The 24,221-nt window shown below is 40.0% G+C and overlaps 1 protein-coding gene across 1 annotated transcript in view; it reads right to left on the bottom strand.

Annotated features, from left to right (window-relative positions):
• Positions 1-23,763, bottom strand: part of CCDC80 (coiled-coil domain containing 80) — a 36,497-nt gene extending 12,734 nt beyond the window's left edge. The window contains exons 1-3 of the mRNA XM_044670097.1: positions 23,319-23,763; positions 21,008-22,887; positions 8,071-8,227 (exon numbers count right to left, since the gene is read on the bottom strand). Of these exons, the coding sequence (XP_044526032.1) occupies positions 8,071-8,227; positions 21,008-22,876 (2,026 nt within the window). The 5' untranslated portion in view covers positions 22,877-22,887; positions 23,319-23,763. The remainder of the gene's footprint in view (positions 1-8,070; positions 8,228-21,007; positions 22,888-23,318) is intronic.
• Positions 23,764-24,221: the final 458 nt, after the last annotated feature.

Raw genomic sequence — 24,221 nt, 5'->3', positions numbered from 1 at the left:
TGCTAAAATGGATTAGTAATCAGAGGACTCCTTCCCAAATCTCGGCTTTGATGCTTAATACCTGGGTGGCCTTAGTTTCCTCACCTGTAAAATAAGGGATCTGTGAACTTAAAAAAACATTTTTTTGGATAATTGTATTTCAAAGTAATTGGGTTCCTGTGTCCTCCTATTTTATTATTTTATGCATTGAAAAGCCTGAGTGTGAGAAGGCGCCCATAGGTATCACCAGTAAGCCAAAGGGGTCCATGACCCACAAAGGGTTAAGAATCCCTGGATCTAAAAGATCCCTGTCTCCAAGGGTTCTTGTAGTGGTAGATTCCATGATTATATGCCACCGTACTTTACTGGACCTCAATCTCTTCATTGATAATAGGAGGAAAATAGTACCTGCCCTTCCTATATTAACAGAAGAACCTTATGAGATAATGTTCTTGAAGAGTAAGGAGTGCTATATAAAGTAGGGGTGAGCTGGAGCCAGCTACTACTGGCTCATGAAATCTGATTGTTAAATTTTTCAGGGTGAGTGTTTATACCTCAGAAATCAGCAAATGTTAAAAGTCAGGGGCCAATTTATTGTTCTGCTGATTGCCTAGACTTAAGGAAGTGATGGTGAAAAATCTTAATAATACAGATTAAACTTAAAAGTATGTCATGTGGCTGTTTTTCCCAGAGAGCCTGTTGTTAAACATTTGCCAGCATATCACTATACTATTTACTTATATTATTAAATGAGTCTATAATACAAATCATTTATAAAAAAAAGTAAATCAGAAATCAATAATTACAATCCCATCATGTAAACAGCATAGTATAGTACAAAGAACAGTGGAGTTGGAGTCAGAAAGTCTAGATTTGTATCCTGGTCCCTTCTTTCCCCACCCAAGGGAGGCATCTAAGTGGGGCAGTGGATAAACATGGGGCTTGGGGTCAGAAAGACCTGAATTCAAATCCAGCTTCACACATTTACTAGCTGTTTGACCTTGGATAGGTCACTTAACTTCTGTTTGCCTCAGTTTCCCCATTTTTAAATGTCATCATGATAGCATCTCTCATCCAAGATGGTCATAAGAATCAAATGAGAAAATATTTATAAAGGTGCTTTGTGAAGCCTGGCATCTAGAAGGCACCTATACAAATGTTTGTTCCTTGTCCTTCCTCTTTCCCATCACTCACTTGCTATTGAGATGATTTTGGGAAAGTCACTGAACCACTCTGAACCTCTTTTTCTTCATCTATTAAAATAGAACATTGTCTATTTTTTAGTGGTGTTCTGAGGAAAAAATAACACATTTGTAAACTGCAAAGAGCTAAGTAAAAATAATGTTTCACAGTTATTTTGTATACCGAAGGCAAAACTTAACAAATGTTTCCTTGAGTACCACCTAGGGAGAATGCTATTCTTAGTTCCCAAGTTTCCCACATCCTGGCCAGTTAAGTAGCCAAATTTTGAATAAAAGTCAGAGCCAGGAACAGACTCCTTATAACACCACCTTTTCCAAGAGTAAAGATGTCCCAGAATCAGCTTTTTAAAGGCCCCCCTTCTTTGAACTATATCTTTACAAATGGGGATCAAAAGAGTAAGAGATAAAAAGCTTAGTTTCATGATCTGGTTTTTCCTTCCAACCAAAAACTTGGCTAAGATATTCTGATCAAATGGAAGACACAGCAAATTCTTCTCCCTCAGGTCAGAGAGACTCATGTACCAAAATAGTCATGATCAAGTAGCAAAAGCTGCCAAAGAAAAACGATGGAAATCTTGACCAATACATGACCATAACCAGATTGCTACAATCATGATAGACAAGTCTAGAACTTGACCAAGTTGGGTGTTAGGTTATTCTTGTGTCTGTCTTGGGACAACTCTGACTTCCAGCTGCCAGCTCCTGCCAAAAAAATTGGTCATGTCTTTAATTATATTTAAATCAACACCAGGCAAAAGAGAGGTCTGCTTCAATATGAAAACACATCCACAAGTTTAGCAAAGTATATGAAATTTTATCTGAAAGCATCCACAGCTCTCCCATCCATAGCATATTGAAAATACGCATTTTGGGGAACTTCCTGTACAACCCTCCAAATTTTATTCTGTTCAGTAAGAAATTGGTCATATTAACCCATGTTGTGGTGTTTCAGCCATTCTATTGACTATCCCAGAGCGCGGGATGGAAAACATCCAGTTAAATGCTGGGCAGCCTTGGACATATGATTAGCAAGTAGGTTGTTTGCCCTAGGTTCCATTCTCAAAGGCAGACATTCTTAACTTTTTTTCATGTCATGTTCTTCCCCTTTGGAAATATGTTGAAGCCTAGAGATAACTTCTCACAATGTTTTAAATGCATAAATTTAAATTAATATAATTACAATGAAAATCAGTTATATTGAAATAAAGATGTAATTTTTTCCCATCCAAATACAAGGGCCTGATGAAATCTATTTCATAGACCCCCTTGGCAATAGGTATGGCATGGTGTGAGAGTAGAACTACCCCTCTCAAAGGGTAACATGGGAAAAGGGGGCGTGAATAAGACACAAATGGTCATCTAAACTTTCTTGAAAACCTCTTGTGAGGAGGCACCCACTATGACTCAAGGATATATATATTTCTAGATAGATAGATAGATAGATAGATAGATAGGTAGATAGATAGATAGATAGATAGATAGATAGATAGATATCACTTTTGGACAGCCCTAATTTATTAGAAAGATTTTCTTTAAAGAAAACTGAAACTTGCCTTTTTGCACCTTCTAACCATTTCTTCTAGTCCTACGTTATGAGACAATATAGAACAAGTTAAATATCTTTTTATATGACAGTCCTTCATACATTTGAAGACAGTTGTTATTCCCCTCCTCTTTTTTCTTCAGCCTAAGCCTTCCTAGTTCCTTCAACCAATCCTCAAATGGAATGATTTCAAAATTCTTTACCATCTAGGTCATCAGCCTCTGAGTATGATCCATGTCCTTCCTAGAATATGGTGCTTAGAACTGCTTAAAATATGAAGATTGAGAGTACAGCAAGACTACCAACTTTCTGGTTCTTATGCCTTAATTAATTTAACCTGAATTAATTTTCTTTGCTGGCATGACACTCTTGTACTCACAATGAGGTAAAGTCTGCTAAAACTCCCAGACTTTTTTCAAGTGAATTTCAGTTTAGCCCTGGATCTACCATTTTGTATTTGTGAAGTTGATTTTTTAACCCAAGTTTAAAATTTACATTTATTCCTATTCAATTCCATCTTATTAGATTTAGCCTTTTGAGGTCTTTTTGGTTTCTGACTCTGTCATCCAAAGTATTAGTGATCCCCATCTTGCTTTGTGTCATCTACAAATGTAACACCTCTATATCATTGTCTTTATCCAAGCACTGATAAAACTATTGAATAGAAGAAGGTTCCCTAAATCACTCCACTAAAGACTTCTTTCCATGAAAACATTGACCAATTAATAACTTTTCAAGAATAACTAAGTTATGCAACCATTTCCAGATCCTCTGAACTATGCCAACATTTAACTTATATTTCTCACTTTGTTCCCAAGAAGAGCATGAAAAACTTTGTTGCTTTGCTAAAATCTGGGTAAATTATATCTATGTCACTGGCCTAATGAGAGGGAGAGAGAGGGAGAGAGAGGGAGAGGGAGAGGGAGAGAGAGAGAGAGAGAGAGAGAGAGAGAGAGAGAGAGAGAGAGAGAGAGAGAGAGAGAGAGAGAGAGAGAGAGAGAAAAGAAGAAGAAGAAGAAGAAGAAGAAGAAGAAGAAGAAGAAGAAGAAGAAGAAGAAGAAGAAGAAGAAGAAGAAGAAGAAGAAGAAGAAAGAAGAAGAGAGGAGAGGAGAGGAGAGAGAAAGAGAGAAAAGAGAGAGAGAGAAGTAAGAAGAAGAAGAGGAGGAGAGGAAAAGAGAGAGAGAGACAGACAGAGAGAGACATACACACACAGAAAGGTGGTCAGTATAGATATTATTCCTCTTTTACAGAAGAGAAAACTGAGTCATTAATTAAAACTGCCAGAATTTGATCAGGTTCATATTAAGGATATCATATTAGGAAAATAGATATGAGCAGTAGGCAACAGGAGAAAGTCTTTCCTGATTCCGTGTTTATTACATCTAAAAATGTTTGTGTGTATAAATCTGGTCTCACTAGCTGTGTGACTCTGGGAAAATCACTTAACCTTGTTGGCCTCAGTTTCCTCACCTGTAAAATGAGCCAGAGAAGGAAATTGCAATCCAATCTAGCATCTTTGTCAAGGAAAGCCCATATGGGATCATGAAGAGTCAGACAGGGACTGAAATGACTAAACCACAAAACAAGTATCTATGCATTCTAATCTATCTTGGACCCCTGATAGAGTCAGCTTTATAGAACATCACATAACTTATCTAGGGGAGAAAATATTGAGGCATGAAGTTCCAACTGTTACATTTCAGAATGATGCATCTTGCTATTCTCCCCTTTGCTATTTATAAAAAATATTACCAGGGGCAGCTGGGTAGCTCAGTGGATTGAGAGCCAGGCCTAGAGACGGGAGGTCCTAGGTTCAAATCTGGCCTCAGACACTTCCCAGCTGTGTGACCCTGGGCAAGTCACTTGACCCCCATTGCCTACCCTTACCACTCTTCCACCTATAAATCAATACACAGAAGTTAAGGGTTTAAAATAAATTTTAAAAAATATATTACCTGTTACACTTTTTTTGCCCATACCTGGTTTAGACATCTCTACCATTCCTCTTCATATTTTCATTTCACCCTCTACTTAAACCACATCTTCTACTTTTCTTCTTTCTATATTCTACCAAAACCCTTCCTTTCTTCCTCCTATAAGCTGCTTAAGGCCTTCTTTCCTTAAAAGGCCCATTATGTTCTTATTCTCAGAAACTGACCTATCAAATATCATTATTACACACTGTTCATCTCCAAATTCAACAAACAAGAGAGAAACAAACAATTACCTCTGTATTGCCAAAAAGGAACAGGACTATCTCTCTTCTGAACAGAATTTGCAGCCAGCCACTTTTCCCTTGAGGACACTTTCCCTTTAATTCCATTGTTCTAATATACACTCATATGTTCTCATCTGAGATTAGCATCTTTTAAATACCATTGACAGCAAAGACATTCTTTTAAAGATTGGACTCTTTTAACCCCAGCCTCATGCCTTAAAGGGATAGTTTCTAGGCTTCCTCGTACCACCCTAGTAGATATACATCTTGATGGGTTGGAACTTGCTCAAGCAAAAAAATAATTCTCTCTGTCTCCCTGTCTGTCTCCCTGTCTGTCTCTCTGTCTCTCTGTCTTTGTCTCTGTCTCTCTGTCTGTCTGTCTGTCTGTCTGTCTCTCTCTCTCTCTCTGGTTCTCTGGCTCTGGCTCTCTGCCTCTGTCTCTCTCTCTCCTTGCACACCCTTAAGTAAGATTAATAACCTAGTCTAGGTCCTTAGGTACATGTTACCTAGATTCCAGCAGCCTCTTGAATGCACATGCTGGGGTGTGGCATGTCATGAACACAGATGGCACTGGAATTGGATGAGGCCCTCTCCTTCTGGGCTCACTTAAAATCTGGAAAGGCTAAAAGTGCCTGAAAACATTTTTAAATGGAAAATTAAAGCCATCTGATCAATTTCCAACTGAATTTTGGTCAGGGCCAGGGTTTTGCTCAAAATTTTGGATGATGGTACAAGCTGGTTCTTATTTTCCCATAGCTGTTCTCTTAGCTCTGGATAAAAAAGTATGCACGTGGTAGGCTTCCCTTTCAAGTCAAATGAGAAATGAGGAGAAAGAGAGACATCCAGAAATTTAGAAAGGAAAAGAGAAATAGTTCCTCAAAAAAGCAGGCCTAATCTGTCATCCAGAAGAGGGGTAAAAATACAAATCACAGACCGTGGTTCCCTATATAGCAGAAAGAAAACATAGGCATCCATACAATTCACATTAGATCCAGATGTCCAAAAGGCAACAGAATTATGTTGTAAAGTTGTCTCAACAACACAAGATACTTATAAGTATATAAGATTTAAAACAAGATAGCTGTTGAGATAAGAGGAGAGATTGATTTTCTAAAGGCTATATATTTAGATAACAGATTTTTTAAAAATACTTTAGGTTTTGGGGCTAATGTTTAAAAAATTTAACATTTTGAATTGCGTAGGCTTGGATGACTTCCATCATCACCTAAAACAATTCTCTACATTGGAGTATACTAATCCTTCTTATATAAGCAGATATTAATGTAACTCACTGCCTAAACAGTAATCTAAAGGTTAAAAGGTTTTGTAGTTATTATTTATTTGATTTTTACCTTAATTTAGCCAAAACCTGACTCCCTACCTTTTAAAAGGGAAATACCAATTCGCCTTCCCTCATAGGACAAAAGCTGAGGTGGTAAATGCTGCCAATTGCAAAGAACTTGAAAATATAAATAGCCTACAGTCCAAGTACACCTTTCTTTAAAAGGCTTCCAAGTACTTCACAGCTATAATTTAATCTAGCCCCAGAGGGTTCACTCCCTGATCAAGGCTGGACAATAACCACAGAAAGGGCCAAAGAAGCCAGCTAGGTCTCATGGGTGGCAAGCCCTTGTTATGTTTCCCTATACCCCCAAAAGGAATGTACAGGCTCCTCCATAGATAGATGTCTCATCTTCTTAGGCAGCCCATGTTTCTGTATATCTAATATCAGTAATGATTTTTATTGGGCCAATAATAAAGAATGTTGATTTGTAAAATATTATTCCTTTGTCCAAACAACAGTGTGGCACAGCCCACAGAAAGCTGATCTCAGAGTCAAGAAAATCTGGAATTAGCTCCAGCCTCTGATGCATCCTGGTTGCCTGCCCCTGGGCAAGGTATATACTTCTCAGTGCCTCCAGGCAGCTGTCTTAAGACTCTAATTTTCAAAACATTGATCCATGTGGGTAGAGAGGGTTTCCTCACTAAGAATTTCCTATACCTATGAAATCACAGGTTTGCTTCCCCATGCATACTGCCATAGTAGGAGAGAAAAGATAAAAATGAAAGTATGTATCTATACATTATTATTTTTTAAGTGCTCAAGAAGTATATTTTTAAGGACATTTTGGAGTGCAATGTTGAGTCCATATCAGAAAAGTATCATGAGATCACTATAGCCTCAAGCTCACCAGTATTAATAATGAAAACATTATTATTTGTTAGTCTCACAGGGATTATTAATATAAACCATTTCAAAGAACTAGATTCAGTCAGGGCAGCTAGAGGATGCAAGGGATAAAGTGGAGAGTCTGAAGTCAGGAAGACACATCTTCCTGAGTTCAAATCTGGCCTCAGACCCTTACTGTCTGGCCCTAGGCACGTGACTTAACTCCCTTTGCCTCAGTTTCCTCATCTGTAAAATGAGATGGAGAAGGGAATGGCAAATCACTCCAGTATATTTGCTGAGGAAACCTCAAATGGGGTCATGAAGAGTCAGGCATGACTGGAAAATGACTGAACAAAAAATTTCCAAGACCCTCTTTTTAAGTAGCATCAGGCTATGCCTTTTCGTTTAGCCCAAACAACTTTCTCTCAGCTCTAGTTAATTCCCTTCCCAGCCATGCCAAAAACTGAGGAGTTCCAGGGAGTCTGGCAGGTCCCTGAGTCTGTGAGTGAGTGAGTAAACCACCTGCCATGTCCAGTCTACAAAACATATCTATGTCATGCACACACCCAGCGAATGGTTTAGTTATAGAAGGAGCTGGACTCACATGAAAGCATTGAATTCTGGCAAATACTTTCCTTCCTTGATTCCCCTCATCCCATCTCTGCCTCCTCCCTAGTCCTTGGATTCCTTTTCTTATTTTCTCCATTTCCCTGACTTCGAAACTAGCATCAAGAAATGCCATAAATTTCATTTTTATGGCACTGGAAGCCCAAACATGGGAAATTCCAGGATGTCTATGGAAAAATGAGAGGAGGAGGGAAGAAACAGAGCCATGTTACCACACCAAAGGAGCTCTTGGAAGCAGTAGTGATGCTACATTTCTCATGTTCCCTTTTCCTTAGATTTGGCCCACTTTTAGGACATGAAAAAAATGTAATGAAATGTTTTTTAAAACCACCTAGCTGGAAGTGGTCAATTTTCATGGTGCTGTTGTTGACAGGGCCAAAGATGGTGATCACAGAGATCTTTCTGGTTGCCATTTTGCAGAAACTCTCCAGGTATTCATCTCGCTGCTGCACATACATGTTGTTCTCAGCCTTAGGAGCTGTGATGAGCTAGAAGTGCATAAAAACAAGAAAGTGTTAGTTTGGCTGCAATATTTAGACAGACTCTAATCTGAAAGAAGAGGGGAGTCATAGAGGTGTGCTGGAGTCATCTCAAACTGGCCGCATCATAACTGATTCTTAAATTTTCAATGTGACCATTTATTTTTACCCTGGAAATGATCAAACACTACAAATCAGAGCTTGTGTTTTATTTTGTTGATTCTTTAGGCTTAAGAAAGTGATGGAAAAAATATTAGTAGCTCAAGTTAAACTTAAAAGTGTTTTACACATACTTTCACTTTTACTGGAGAGCTAGTTGTTAAACATTTGTTAACTCATCACTGGGTGAGGGTAAACCAAGGCTGTCCTATTACTGAAACAAAATGAGTCAGAACTAAATCAGTCCACATTAGCTTTTATGTTTCCCAATGGCAATTAAACTAGTGAAAAATTCCCCAGATGGTATTAATAATGCTTCATTTTGCCTGATTAGATAGTTTTGCTGACCAAACACTTTTGGCCTTGCACAGAACACAGAATTAAGTTTCCATTGACTCTATTCAGGGTTTTTTATAAAGCAACACTACAGTTTTTAAGAAAGCTTTTCTTTAGCCCACAGGTTTTTTCTTCTGCAAACATTTTTTTTTTTATAATGACATACGAAGTTACACCCCTGCCTAGTCAGCCAGGTATTCTATCTCTAAATGCTGGGTTCCCCACTCAAGTTCACTTATATCTATTCCAGTCTAGGCTCCCACGTATGCCCCTACCAGCCCTTTGGACAGGAGGAGGGGAGGGAGAAGAAAAAAGGAAGAAGAGTAATTATGAGCTTACTACTTACAATAGGGGAAGAAACAGATCAGTTTCTTATTCTCTCATGACCATTCCTCCTCTTGCCATCTCCTTCCTCTCCCATCTTATTTAAGGGATTGCTTTACCCTAGGGAACCTCTAGAAATCACCTTACACGGATATCACATGCCAAGGCTTTCCTTCAAAGTCTCTCCCCTCTCTCTAGACCATTTTATTTGACCTTCTCTGAACCTTCTCCAAATCTATTATGTCTTTCATGAGGTGTTTCAACTTGATAAGTTGTAGTCCCTGGGTAGGCAAGCTTGGCATGGATAACTCCTTGGTTTTGTAAATAGGATAATGTTTCTCTAAACTTTTTTTTTGTGGTATCTAGCAAGACTACTTTTTTTTTTTTTTAACCAGAGCACATTGGACCTGTGTCAGCCAAATAAGCATTTGTTAACAGCTCATTATGTGTACTGCGGATACACAGAAAGACAAAAGTTATCCCTGTCCTCAAAGAGTACACATTCATGGAGGAAGACAGCAATGATCTTTTTCTATTTATCTGAATTTATCTATTAACTTATCAATAGAGTTTCGATAACTTTTCCCTCAATGCATTTCATTACTTACACTTGACTGTCACTTTTTTGTTCACTCACACAGGTTCATGAAATGAACCTTGGGAGAGCAACAATTTTACTGAACCTTAATTTTTCACCTGTAAAATGAGGGGCTGAATTAGATCATTGTCAAGGTATCTTCTAGTTATCGATGCTATTATGAATAAGCTTGGGATATTATTCATTCAAGATAGAGGGGTGAGTGGAAGGAAGAAGGAAATGAGAAGATAAAAATGTATTCAAGACAGACTTTTAAGTTAATCTGCATCATTTTTAGGTCAAATGAAATAATTATAAAATGCCTAATGCAGTGCCCGGTACATAGTACCCAGTATATAAATGTTAGCTATCATCATCATCATTATTATTAATAACAATAATAATAATAACATTTTTATTGCTTTATTACATCTGAAAATCAACAAATCAAGCCCTGATTTATATCATTTGATGATTCAAAGATGTAAATGTTCATCCTGAAAATTTATCAGTGAGCTCAGGTCAATGAATTCGAGGTGGCTATAGCACATGTCCTGCACTGGTTGATCTCAGTCAATCAATAAACATTTATTGAGGTAGCTCAATGGCTGAATGGATAGAAAGCCAGGCCTGAAGACAAGAGGCCCTAGGTAAATCTGACCTCAAACATCAAATCTGACCTCCTACCTGTGTGACCCTGGACAAGTCACTTAACCCCAATTGCCTAGCCCTTACTGCTCTTCTGTCTTAGAACTGATGCTTAGTATTGATTCTGAGGCAGAAAGTAAGGGTTTAAAAAATAAAATAAACATTTATTAAGTGCTACATGCCAAGTTTATTATGGGCAAAGTTCTAATGGTACAAAAAAGGGCAAAAGTCAGTCCTTGCCCTTAACAAATTCACAATTTAATAGGAGAGATGCCAAACAAATATGTGCAAACTACTTATATACAGAGTAAATTGAAAATCATTAAGAGAGGGAAGGCACTAGAAATTAGGAGGGAGTGGGAAAAGCTTCCAATAAAAGATGGGATTTTAGTTGAGACTTAAAGGAAGCCAAAAAAAATCAGTAGGTAGAGTTGAAGAGAAAGAGCATTTCAGACATGGGGGACAGACAGAGAAAATTCCCAGGGCCAAGGGATGAAGTATATTGTCTGTGAGATAGCCAGAAGACCAATGTCACTTCATCACTGAATATGTCGTGATTATGAAGATTAGGAAGTGAATGCCAAATAGAACATGTTGTGTTTGATCCTGGAGTTTACTGAGTATGGGAGTGACATGATCAGATCTGTGCTTTTGGAAATTTACTTTAGTGGCTGAATAGAGAGGTAGACTGGAGTGGGGAGGTCATAGTTCAGGCTCAAGGAGATAAGGGTACACACCAGGATGGTATCTGTGACAGAGGAGAGAAGAGGTTGTATTTGAAAGATGTTGGCAAGGAGAAATGGACAGGCCTTGGTAAACAGCTTGGATCTGGTGTGGTGAGATAGTGAAAAATCCAAGATGACTCTTAAATCATGAGCCTGAGAGGCTGGGAGTTTTGGTGGGGCGGGACGGAGAAGAAAAGTTACTTTTTGGACATGTTTAGTGTAAGATGTCTACTAAGCAACCAGGATGATGTAGTCATGAAAGGCACTTGGAGAGAGGTTAGGGCAGAATAGATAGATTTGACAATCATCAGTATAGAGATGGTAATTAAATCCAGGGGACCTGATGAGATACCACTTCTTCTCAGAAGATACCATGGAGCTCTTTCATTTACCCTAAAGTCAAGACCTTCTACAATTTAGCCCTAATTTTCCCTAAGATCATTATTCACTACTCCCCTCTACAAGCATTGTGCTCTAGCCAGAGGAATCTAATCCTGCAGAAATATTCAAAGGACATTTTTACCTCTACCTTTACTCATATGTTCTTCCTCCCTAAACTTCTTCTAGAATACTTCTACTTCCTACTGCACTTATCTGAATCTGACCCATCCATCATCGAAGCCTATGGCAAGTCCTCCCACTTAAACCAAGCTTTTCCTGTTCACTCTAACTCAAACCACTATGTCACAACTTCGATTTCCTGCCTAGACCACTCATTTGGCAAAATGCACATATTACTTTGAGTTATTTGTTGTTTTTATGTACATCACCTATTTCCCCAACTCTTCCACAACTTCCTTAAAGACAAGGCCTATATTCCCTAAGTTCTGAGGTCTATGAACCTGTGCTAATATGAATGGCTATTAGAATATATTCATTTTTTTAAAAGAACAAAAAACACTCAGTTTCAATATTATGCTCCCTGAGACTGTACCCTGAATATTGTAGGAGCTCAATAAACATGTATAAGTTGAATGAAAGGAATAATATTCTGTTCACTTTCATAATTATTAGTTTTATCCTGGACTTATTTCTTTCTTCTGACCAGGGGGCAGAGCTGGATTTCTACAAGGACAAGTTGAGTCTTACCCTATCTACATGAGTCAGAAGGCCCTTCTTTATCCTTTTGAAAACCTGAAAAGTTTAGGGCAAGGAAGAATCATAGTGTCTACTTCAACAGTCCTCACTGGGCTTGGGTAAAGGGAGGAGAAGAGAAAAGGTAATAGAGACAGGTTTTTTCCCTCCCCATCTGAGCCTTGAAAGATGCATGGATATACACTTTTGAACCCAAGCAACTTAATTATGTTATAACAGCATCATCATAAATATGGAAAACAGTAAACATTTATCAGACACTTGTTTTGTACAGAACATGGCAGTAGGCTCTGGGGGATACCAGGAGGTGCATGACACAGTTGCAAGCTAGCTGGGGAAATAGAACTTAGAACTGTCACAAAAGGGCATGAGCCTATCCTATATGACAGAAACCCATCTTTGGCAAGCAGATATACTCTATAGTCAGGGCCCAACCTAAAAATACAAAGGCTGATCCTAGATAGGGGAGGGCCTGTTCTAGTCAGTCAAGGTCATAGGCAGACTTGTATATCTACCTTTCATATACATAGTGCAGAAAGACTGAGGTCTCTTCTAAATGGATAGAGATCAATCACAGAAAGATAGGGACCTACCCTGAATGGTCCAGGGGCTATCCTAGATATATGTCAGGAAAGTCTCTAACCTCTCTGCGCCTTAGTTCCCTTGTCTCTAAATTAGAGGAGTTGGATTAAATGAACTTGAAGGCCTTTTCCAGTTCTAAATTTATAATCCCATAGTTCAATGGCATTTCTCTATCTAATCTTTTATTTTTTTAAACTCTTACCTTCTGTCTTGCAGTCAATACTGTGTATTGGCTCCAAAGCAGAAGAATGGTAAGGGCTAGGCAATGGGGGTTAAGTGACTTGCCCAGGGTCACACAGCTGGGAAGTGTCTGAGGCCAGATTTGAACCCAGGACCTCCCATCTCTAGGACTGGCTCTCAATCCACTGAGCTACCCAGCTGCCCCTTCTTTATCTAATATTAAAATTTTCTAAGAAAGAAGTGCAAAGGCACTTTTTTTCTTTACCCATTATGAAGCTCAAGCCTCTGACAATCATAACTGGTTGTACTGAGGCACTGGCAAACGAGGATGAACTTTGCCATAAGGAGGTGAGTAGGGGATTACAATGCTGCCATCAGTTTATGAATGTGTATTTATAGTTCCGCTGAACTGAGAAGTCAACTTTAGCATCTTCTCTGTTCCTTATGATTGATTCAATGTGTAAAGACAATATATCCATTTCAAATTTTTGGTGACTTTTCCCCATGCATTGACATGTACACAACATTCATTTTCTATCTGGCAACAACTGCAACCTCTTTTGAAATGTATTCAGCAAAGGCTTCCAGTTCCCTCTTTCTTAGAAGAGCATCCCAATGGTCTCTAAGGAAGGAGGGGTGCTAGTCTCAGTAAACACTGTTGTCTAGCAATTACACCGGGCACCCATCCAACTTGGTGGGTGTAAAGTGGGACTTGTATTGTAGCTTTAATAGAGTATGGCTGGTCTTTTTCCATGTGTCTTTTCCAGATGGAGCACTGGCTCAGCTTAGGCTCACTAGCTTGCAAAGCTTGTTTGCCTAAGGGAAGTGAGCAGAATTGTCTGGGAAGATTCTGACTCTACCTAAACATGAAGATGTTATGTAAATTCCAAAATCTTTTAAAGTACTGTGTTCAGTCCTGAAATGATTCTGGATTGACACAGTGTAATAAACAAAATGGAGAAGGAATCTGATAGTGCAGAGCTTTTAAAACATATGTACATCAAATCAATTCCCCAAATAGACCAAATAATCAGATTACTGCACAAATACCCAGATCACTAAGGTCTAGTTAACATTATAACATTAATATAGCTTAATCACATACTTGTGATCAATTCACCTCCCAAAGGATTGATTAACTAGAATCCATTTGTATTTCATGAGCTTGTGATTGGTTCCCTAAAATCCAACATCAATAGACTGACCAAAGGGTTGATCTTTGGGGAAATACAATGGATTTAGTACAAAGTTGAAATGAAAAGTCTAGATCAGTGATGGGTAAACTTTTTAAAGAGGAGGCCACAGGAAAGGAAATGCTCATGTCAGTCTGTTTCTAAGGCAACTCTTTCGAAGTTTCATTGTATTGTATCCTACTCACTGTATTCGTCAGATTAGGAATAATTTCGTTGGCAGATAGAACATTCCAGGGGGCCACATCTGGCCTGCAGGCAGTAGTTAGCCCATCACTGATCTAGATGATTCTACATGGACTGTGGCTATATCTATGTAATAACCTTCCTTCCTTCCTTCCTTCCTTCCTTCCTTCCTTCCTTCCTTCCTTCCTTCCTTCTTCCTTCCTTGCATACTTCCTTCCTAAAACCTTTATCTTTTCTCTTAGCATCAATACTATGTATCAGTTCCAAGGCAGAAGAGTAGTAAAGGCTAGGTAATTAGGTAATTAGGATTGAGTGACTTGCCCAGGGTCACACAGCTGGGAAGTGTCTGAGACCAGATTTTAATCCTGCATCTCCCTTCTCCAGGCCTGGCTCTCTATCCACTGAGCCACCTAGCTTCTCCCTAACATCATGATTACAAAAGGGTTGAAGGTTTGTTTCAACTATCACTATAATCAAATATCAACCCATTTGTCTGTAAATAATTCACATTGTTTATTTGATTCAGTTGATATTGAATTGATTAATCAATTGCTTGGCAAATGAATGCTTGATCTGGAAAGCTATATAGCTCTGCCCATGTTTCTATAGGCAGAGTTGAGGGTTGGAAACAAATATCTAGATAGTTCAGGCAAAGCCTTTGCTTCAAAATCATTGCAAGAAGCAGAGATTTTGTCATGAGTTGATTAACTTATTTGTATAATTCAGCCCCTGTGTTATTTGTCTAAAATTTTAATTCTCAATTTGAATCAGATAAATCTAGAAGAGATCTCAGAAGCCATCTAGTTCAATGCCTTCATTTAATAGCTTAAGGAAACTGAGACCCAGGAAGATTAATGGCTAACAAATAGTATCAGAGGTTGTATTTGAATTCAAGTTCCTAGATTTCAGATGTAGCCAGTGGTTTGGTTTTTTTTAACTGTACCATATAGTCTTCAACATGAATTAAAGGAATGAAATAATTTGACATCACCTTCATCTTATGTCAATATAGCCATTTCCACTCAGTTCTGAGATAGTATAGGCAACAATTTTCAAGCTTAAGGTAAATTCATTTTGTTCCATTTTCTTTTCCAGAGCATTGGACTGAGAATCAGGATACCTAAGTCCTAATGCTTGCTCTTCCACCATCTATATGACCTTGGAAAAGTCTGTTAATTTCTGTGATCTTCATTTTCTTCATTTTCATAATAATAAGAGTAAACTAGATTAACTTATTATATAGGTACATATCGTATTCTCTTCTTAAGAGCAAATACTATTTAATTTTTTTTACAGACCTATTACCTCACATCATCCCCTATACAAGGTAAGTGCCTAATAAGTGTTTATTAGATTAATCATTCATGAAAATCTTTTACATCTCTCACTTCCTATTATCCATTGATTCACATAATGGAGGCAAGTTGAAATTTAGAATTGTAGTCAGGGTTTTGCTGGTAAATATTTAACAATTAGCTCTTTGGAAGGGAGGATGGGAGGTTGGAAGGAAATTGTGTGTGAGATTCACTTTTAAGTTTCATTTGCATTATTAACATTTTTCTTCATTACTTTCTTAAGTCTAGGAGGCCACAAAACAATCAATCAAACCTTGACTGGTAATGTTTCTGATTTCCAAAGTATAAATGTTTACCTTGAAATTTTAGCAATTGGCTCTCATGAATCTGTACAATTTGACTCCAGCACACCTCTAACGAGAGTGTTCAAGACTAATATGAAGGAAATGTTATTCTATGTTGTCTTGCTGGAAGGTAGCATGTATACAAGTTTGAACACTAGACTGAAAATCAGAACTTCTCAGGTTCGTGAATGGGTTGTCCTATAAAACCTCTGTTCCTCAGTTTGCCTACCTGCAAACTGAAGACATGAGCTGCTATAGTTCTTATAAAGACTTGATGAGCTGTTTACAGAATTGTAGATTTTGAGGTGAAAAGGATCTTGGAGATCAGCTAGTTCAATGCCCTCACCTCATTCCTGCTGCTACATTCTAGATGAATTAAGATGAATTCTAGACAATTAAGGTCTAAAAAGTAGAAGTGACATGGTCAGAGAGGTAGTAAATGGTGAAGCCTGGATTTAAATCCCAATTGGAACCTCCTACTCCAAGTTCAAGGCTCATGGTGGTAAAATTTTTTGTTCTTCAAAAGAATGGAATTGCATGAATGTAAAACACCCTCAAGGTAATGAGAGGCATATCACATTGTTTATCAGATTGGCTGGGATGCAAATACTGTGCACTTGCTTTGGCATATAAATCTTGTTTCATTTCCAAGGTATCAGGTTAAGTTGGGGCCACCAGGAAGAAAATTTTAGCTGCCACACTTGAATTTCCTCAGTATCTTCTTTTAGAGATCTATACCTTTGTGCATATTAACTGAACCATTATATTCCCTGGGAGGCAAAAAAAAAATTCTATATCTAAGTTAGAAAGGAAAGGTAGCTCTGTATGATACAGAGAAGCTAAGTAGTATGCATAAATTCATTTACCCAGAAAACCTGATTCCTTTTTTCTTCTGCATCCACAAGGCTATGCCCTTTACTTTCTACTGATCTTTTTTTTTAACCCTTTCCTTCCATCTTAGAATTAATACTATGTGTTGGTTCCAGGGTAGAAGAGCCATAAAGGCTAGATAGTGGAGGTAAACCCAGATCACACAGTTAGGAAGTGTGTGATCTTTGATCTTTATTATTATACTTTTATTTTTTCCCAATTTAATAAACATTTATAAGAGCCTATGTTCAAGACAATGCTAATCATCTTTTCTTACCTCATTCTTATTTCTGTCAATAATAACTAACTTATATAACATTTACTATCTCATTTGATCCTCATAACAACACTAGGAGATAAGTCCTATTATTATATCTATTTAATAGATGAAGAAGCTGAGGCCAACAGGGTTAAATGACTTGTTCAGGGTCACAGAGCTAGTAAATATCTGAGGCTAGATTTGAACTCTAGTCCAAACATTCTATGCACTGAGCCAACTATCTATCCTACTTGTAAAAAAACAAACTTGAAGTGGAATCATGTTCTGAAAGGATGTGCCAGTGGGGAAAATATAATCTATCTTGTTCCCATTTTATCTCTAATAACAAACTTTATACCCTTGCTAACCCTGGTGAGCTCATACAGCCACCAGCAAGCCAAGTTGAATTCTGCTTTGCCCCATGTGACATCAACAAAAACTGTCAACTGATTTTCTAGTGCTAAAGATTTATTATTGGTGATGATAGGAAAAGCAGAAAGGGCCGGGCTGAGCTTTCAGATGTGTGAGGTGAGGAAGGAAAGGAGGGAGGGAGGGAGGGAGAGAAGAAAAGAGTGACTGATGGCTAGGAGAGGGCAGTTAAAACCTCCTTTGTATGTTAACTCCCTAGCTCACAGCATTTGTAGAGGAGGCATTTGCCAGGAGAGGTCACAATTACAGACAGTTCTGACATACTCTATCACTATAATCTGGCCAAAAGGTGAACTCTGCTTGCCCTGTCGGCTAAGCTAAACTGGCCAGGATTGGATGGCTTCGGACAAAGCAGGCCAGGCAAAGCCCCATGATGCCTCAAGTTAGTTCCCAGGGGTGGGAGAGAAGACAATGGCTGCTTTTCTCTGCCCACCTCCTAAAAGAGTTTGAGTTCTTTTAGAGGTCCCAAAATAAAAATTCAGTTATCCTTTGGGGGTAGTTCAGTACAAAAAATGAGTCAAATTTGGGAGACACAAGGTGGAAGATTTCCAGATTAATCTTCTCCCAAGCAATCTTCCTTCCAGATAAAGCATACCCCACAATAATCTAAATAATGGCTCAATGACACTGATATCCTGTCTTCTAGAGATGGCTGCTCCTTAGTCTGTAGTTAATACCTTGTGGCTCAGAACTCAAACAAAACATATACAAGTGAACTTGCAGGACGAAGAAAGTTATATCCCTCTTATCCACCTAAACTGTCCAAAGTGCTGGATTTCGTTCCAGGATTCTGACATGAGCCCTGGGAAACAGCTGAAAGATGGAAGAAAATTCTGGGAACTGTCCCACGTAAGATGAATACCACCAAGATTTCTGCTTTGTTTAAAGCTCCAAATCCCTATTTGAACTTAGTTGGTAAAACAGCCAATGACTAATGGGAGACAGAGCCTCTAAATTCAGGTCATTGGTACACATCCAGCTCAGATTGAGAGATATGGAGAGTTTGCATAATGGCTACCAAGGGACCAGAGAAATGAATAAGGAGAAGGGAAGGAGTATAAAGTACTCTGCTCAGTCCATAGGTAAGAAAAGTCTTCCATAAAGAACAGTGTAATTTTAGGGGCATAAGTGAAGGCACCCAAAATTCATATAATTGGAAATTCAAAAGGATTTCTCTAGTTTTATGACCTGACTTCTTTGGGCTGAAATAAAATCACTTAGGGCTATTTCCCTCCACTTTGAACAGTTTGTAATTCTTCTAAAATTCATCTGCTCCTGGGAAGGGTATTAAATATTAGGGGGAGAGGGAGGAGGAATGTTTGTTGGGTTGTATTGTGAGCAGGCAGTGCTTGTAAGTGAAACAAGAATTGCATTTGAAATCAAGAGACCTGAATGTAAATGGCATCTATGCCACTTACTATCTATGAAGCATTGAACCAGTAATTTAGCCTCTTTGAACCTTGGTTTCCTCATCTGTAAAGTTATGAGACTGGATTGAATGTTCTCTAAGGTTGCTTCTAACTTCAAATCCTATAGCCTTAATATCCTAGAGCACTAGAGCTAGAAGAGAGTTTAGACATAACAATCTAGTCTAATCCTAGTTACTTAATCATTTTAGAGGCGTAAACTGAGACCCAAGAAAGAGAAGTGACTTGATCAAGCTTTCTTTGAATTTATTCATTGATTTATTTCCCTAGATGGGAAAGACATAGATTAATATGACAGTCTTGTTACCTTGAAGTGGAGACAAGGGAGAGGGCAATGAAAAGTAAAGGGAGTTGTAGTGAGGGGGGTACCATTTTCACATCATTCATAAGAACTAGTCTTACGTTTTAAATGGAGCTTGGGAGTCTCCAAAACAAAATTCAGGTTTAACTAGTTTCTACCAAGGTTTTTTTTATAGTTGTAACCTAGTGACCCTATGTGGGCCTGAGGAATGCTCACAGCCTAGTGAAATGCACAGAACCACCCAGGGATTCAGAGGAAGAGCTAAGGTTCTAATTGAACATTCCTCCAAACTTGCAGACTTACCCCAGCAGCATCACCACTTTCTCCCCACCAACACACATACCACTTTCTGGCTGAAAAACTTTAAGTGTGGAAATTATCTAGAGAGATCACATTCCACACATACTGACCCTCCTCTTTGTTAGTCTCAATAGCAAAGCCCAGAATCAATAGGAATCTGGTCCTTATACTCAATTATCCTTCATTATCTCACTGTAAGTCCCAGAACTCACACTGTTCTCTATCCTACACTGCCCCCTTCCCTTTGCTCGAAGCCCAGGGACACTGGGAGCTAATCATGAGGAAGAAGAAATGGAAGCTCTGCCATCTGTTGCTAAAAAAGAATTAAGGTTCTCTCTCTCTCTCTCTCTCTCTCTCTCTCTCTCTCTCTCTCTCTCTCTCTCTCTCTCTCTCTCTCTCTCTCTCTCTATTTCACCACCTCCTCTCCCCCCACAAAGACAAACAAACAAACAAACAAAACATGCCCGTCTCTTTTGTGATTTAATTTCCCTCTCAAGTCTGGTCTTGATATTAATTTTAAACAGGTTTTTAAAAAATTTCCCCACTCCTTACTTCTACTACTCCCACTAGAAGTTTCATCTATGCTTGCTGGGCCATAAAGAAACTAGTTTTCATTTAATAGCTGAAGTTTGTTGGTCAGTCAGCACAACTTGCCTGGGATTTGCTTTTTTCTCTACCTTCTAATGCTCTTCTCCCCTTCCCCCCTACTCTTTCAGTTTGGCAGATCACAAGGTCGGAAGTATACGTGTAAAAATATAAAGCTGTCGAGGAGGGAAGGGAGAGTTATCAGACTACTAACAAACAGAAGACTTTGGACTCTTGGACTCTCTATTGAGGCCTATATAGAGCTGTAGGATCACTGTTGACCTGAACTATTTTGGGGGGAGCTAACAACTTTGAATGCTTAAGTTTTCTTGCTATATTTTTATGTCCTTACCTTCCATTTTAGAATCACACTGTACATTGGTTCCGAGGCAGAAGAGTGGAAAGGGCTATATAGCATTAATGGAGGTTTATTGATTTGCCCAGGGCCACACATCTAGGAAGTGTCTGAGACCAGATTTGAGGCCAGGACCTATGGACTCTAGGTCTGGCTTCCAAATCACTGAGCCACCTAGCTGCCCTGTCTTGCTCTAGTTTTACTTCACTCCCCATATTTCTCACCAGCAGTCATATCACTAAAAAGGACCTCTGTCATAACTCCAGATATGGAACCATAATGAAATCAACTTTGGAACCGGAACTGGAAAAGATATGGCAATCTAATAAACTATGGTTGCACTCATCATCCCTGAAATTTCCAAACCAAAATATTAGTTCCCTATATGTATTATCTCCCCCTCCTAGAATGTAAGCTGCTTGAGGGCAAGGACTGTCTTTGTATTTGAATTTCCAGCCCTTCACACAGTGTTTGGCACAACTAAGTGCTTAATATATATATTTTTTCATGTATTTCTTTGTTGTTTCCTTTCTTCCATCCAAGCACCCATAACAAACCAAAACATAGCCCACCCCCCCCACCCTACCCCCGCCTATTAGAGTACACTAAGGGGTTTACTTACAATGAGCCGTCTTTTCCCTTCAAAAAAGGCCAGCAGGTCAGTCACTGACTTCTTGGAACTCTGTGTGAAAAGCTTAGTAGTGGGTTTCAGATACCCATCATGCTCAGTTTTGCTCCCCTTCTTCTTTTTATTTCGTTCTTTGTCTTGTTTATTCTTTTTCTCTGTCTTGTCCTTCTTGGTCTGCTTGTCACTCCTCAGTACTTTGTCTGGTTTTTCATTCTTTGCCTTCTTCTTCTTGTCAGGCTTGTCAGGCCGGTCATGCTTTTTGGTCTCCTTCCCTTTCTTAGCAGGGATGTTCCCCACTTCCAGCTCTTCTTCTAGCTGAGAGGCAGTAGGCCGGCTGGGATCATACTTGTCCTCATACTCATTGCTTAAAATCTTTTTTTTCGGTGGCTTTGCCTTTCCCGGCTTATGCTGGCCTGGCACCACATTTGGATCCCGAGGGCCATACTCCTTCCTATCTGTACGGTTGTCACGGAAACGGCTTACACCAGCCCTTGTGTAGTGGTCTGGGGTTGTGGGGGTTGCTGCTGTGTGGCTCTCATAGCCAGTGGTCTTGCTTGGTCTCCTGGTGGTCTGTTGCCTCTCTCTGTGCTGATCCTTCCTTGAGGGAGGATAGAAATCTTCCGATTCCCAGGTACTCCTGGCAGTCGTCACCTCAGCTGCTATAGGTTGCCGGTGGGAAGAGGAGGTGGTGTGAGCTCTGGTAGTCCATGTTCTCTGAGTGGTTGGAAAGGGGGTAGTCGTGGTGGTGGGCCGGGTTGCCACTGTCACCACACGAGGGGTGGTCCAGGCTGCTGTCCTTGGAGGAGATGGAGGAAGCATGGTGACCCTTGCGGTTGGAGGAGGAGCTACTGTTGTGGTGGCAAGCTTCTTTACTTGCTTCAATCGGCTCTCCCTCGTTGGCTGGACTTGTCCTCTCCTAGCATCTTCCTTCTTCTTTTCACTGCCCACCTTGGGTCTGCTCCCTCCACCACCCCCATTAGTCCCTTCTTCAACCACCTGTCCCTCCAAGCCAGCTGCCTTACACTTCTGGACAAAGCCCTTCTGTCGGATCTTCTCTATCCGTCGGATGGGGCCCTGATCAATGATCTCATACATTGCTTCTAGCCTAACTGGGTATGGATAGCGTTCCTCCACCTGCAGGGTTTTCTTCAGCAGCACCATGCCAAACTTGCCTTTCTCCAGCTTCAAGAAGCTCATCAGCTTTGGGATGAGAGTGGGATCCAGGGACTGCTCCAAGATCTGACCCTCATTGGTGATTCTTCTGACCTTGCCACCTTCCTCCCCAGCCTCATGGAATAGCACAATCTGCTGGATATGTCGTTCTGCTAGCTCACAGTACACGTCATCCTTTAGGAGACTCATCATGAGGCGGTAGTAGCCCTCCGAGGCATGGGGGGCAGAGATAACCCATACCCTGTTTTTCCCTGCAAAGCCAGCCAAGATGTTGGGAGAGCTGGACCCTGATGGGAACCGCACCAGTTTTGCACGAGCAGAGGATCCCTCATCTTTTACCATCTCCCTACGGGAGCTCTTGGCTGTTGGTCTCTGTTCTTGCCTCATTCGGCTGCCACCCACTCTCGCCTGCACTGGCAAGGGAGTTGGGCGGTCTAGTCTCATTACTGGCACAGCTCTCCTCCTGTCTAGGATAGGATGGTCAGGATTATCCGACATGGCTCTCACATTTCCTTGGGCCCTCCCTGTGTGCCTCAGGAATCGGAGTGATCTACTATTGACCTGGGAAACTGGCAGCACTTTCCCAGCTCCACGGCTCCCTCTGTCCACTGTTTGAGGGTGGGGTTCTGATTGGCACACTAGCCACATTGCCAGCAGCATGGTGAAGCCCCATTCCATCATGCAGTTCATTGTGTCATCCACTTTGAGGAGCAACAGGTTTGGTAAATGATGGGAACATAAAACAGAGACAGAAAAACAAGAAAGTGATTTAACTGTAGGCAAATCTGCACACTTTACTCTTTAAGGGGGGTGGGAAGCATTGAGAAGGGAAGGGATCAGGGAATGGGACATTTTTGCTCTTAAGTCTTTGTAGTTTAGTCACTCCGAAAGGACAAGGAGCCTGCCAGAAGAATTTACAGTAAGAGCAAAAAAAAAAAAAAAAAAAAATCCCTAGCCCTCCCCCACCCCCAACCTAGCTGATCTCCTCAGGCATCATGTTTGCACTAACTTTTCAGCTGGCTTTCTGGACGACCAGCTGAGCACATGAAGTGTGACAACATGCCCATTTCGTTCATTCGAATAAGCAACAAAGAAAGACATTTTTAAGGGGTGAAAAAGACTACACACTTACATTCTAGCTCATAGAGATGGAATGCAGAGAGTTTGGCCGGGAGGGGGGAACGCTAAAGCTGAGTCGCAGGACAGTTCCCTTGAAGAAATCAGTCTCCTCCCAGTTCTTTTTCCTTTCAGCAGAGGAGCAACATTAAGAGAACTGCAGAAGCTCCAATTTTGAACTTAAAACGGTACAGACTCCAGAGGCTGACTTCTTTCCAGTTGAGTTGATTTTTCTTTTCTTCCCTCTTTCTCTTTTTTCACCTTCTTGACAAGTGGAATAAAGTGAAGGGAACTGTCCTTTTAAATCCTTGTCTCTCCATTTACCTGAAGTTCTGACTTGGTTTCTGTATCTCTCGCTTACAAGCTCCAGCACACATCACATCCCGCAAGAGCAGAGTCCCAGATGTTTGGGGAATTGCTTTCTGTTTCCCTTTAAAGTTCCGTGGTCCTTCTTATCATGCTCTCCCCCACCCACCCACCCCCCCAAAAAAAATCTGGCCAAGTTCCTTTGTTTCAGAGAGCCAAAGGACCAGGATCAATACATTTTCCAGACTGAGGGGAAACGCTGGAATGTGATAGGGAAGAAAGAGTGTTTTCTTTTCCCCCCCTTATTTAGTTTTTCATGTCTCCGGGTATTCCACCCCACCTTCCTTTCCTCTTCTCCTTCTTCTCGTTTTCCTTTTCCTCCTTCTTCTTCCCTTTGACTGGATCCGGTCCCAGAAATGTCAGGATAACCTCAGCTCTGCCTGCTCCAAACCAAAGTCAAACAACAGCAGCCACTGGAAATCTCAGAAACTTCACTAAGAATTTAACAGATCAGCAAAACACCGCCTCCTTCCCACTTCAACACGTTAAGAGAGGACTCCATAGGGAAGGGGGGGGGGGGATTTCTTTGGTTCTGGGAGAGTTTTGAAACGCT

This window comes from Gracilinanus agilis, chromosome 3 (genome assembly GCF_016433145.1).
Source record: "Gracilinanus agilis isolate LMUSP501 chromosome 3, AgileGrace, whole genome shotgun sequence".
NCBI classification, from domain to species: domain Eukaryota; kingdom Metazoa; phylum Chordata; class Mammalia; order Didelphimorphia; family Didelphidae; genus Gracilinanus; species Gracilinanus agilis.
The sequence above is the reverse complement of the archived record's forward strand: the minus strand, read 5'-3'. Positions and strand labels throughout refer to the sequence as shown.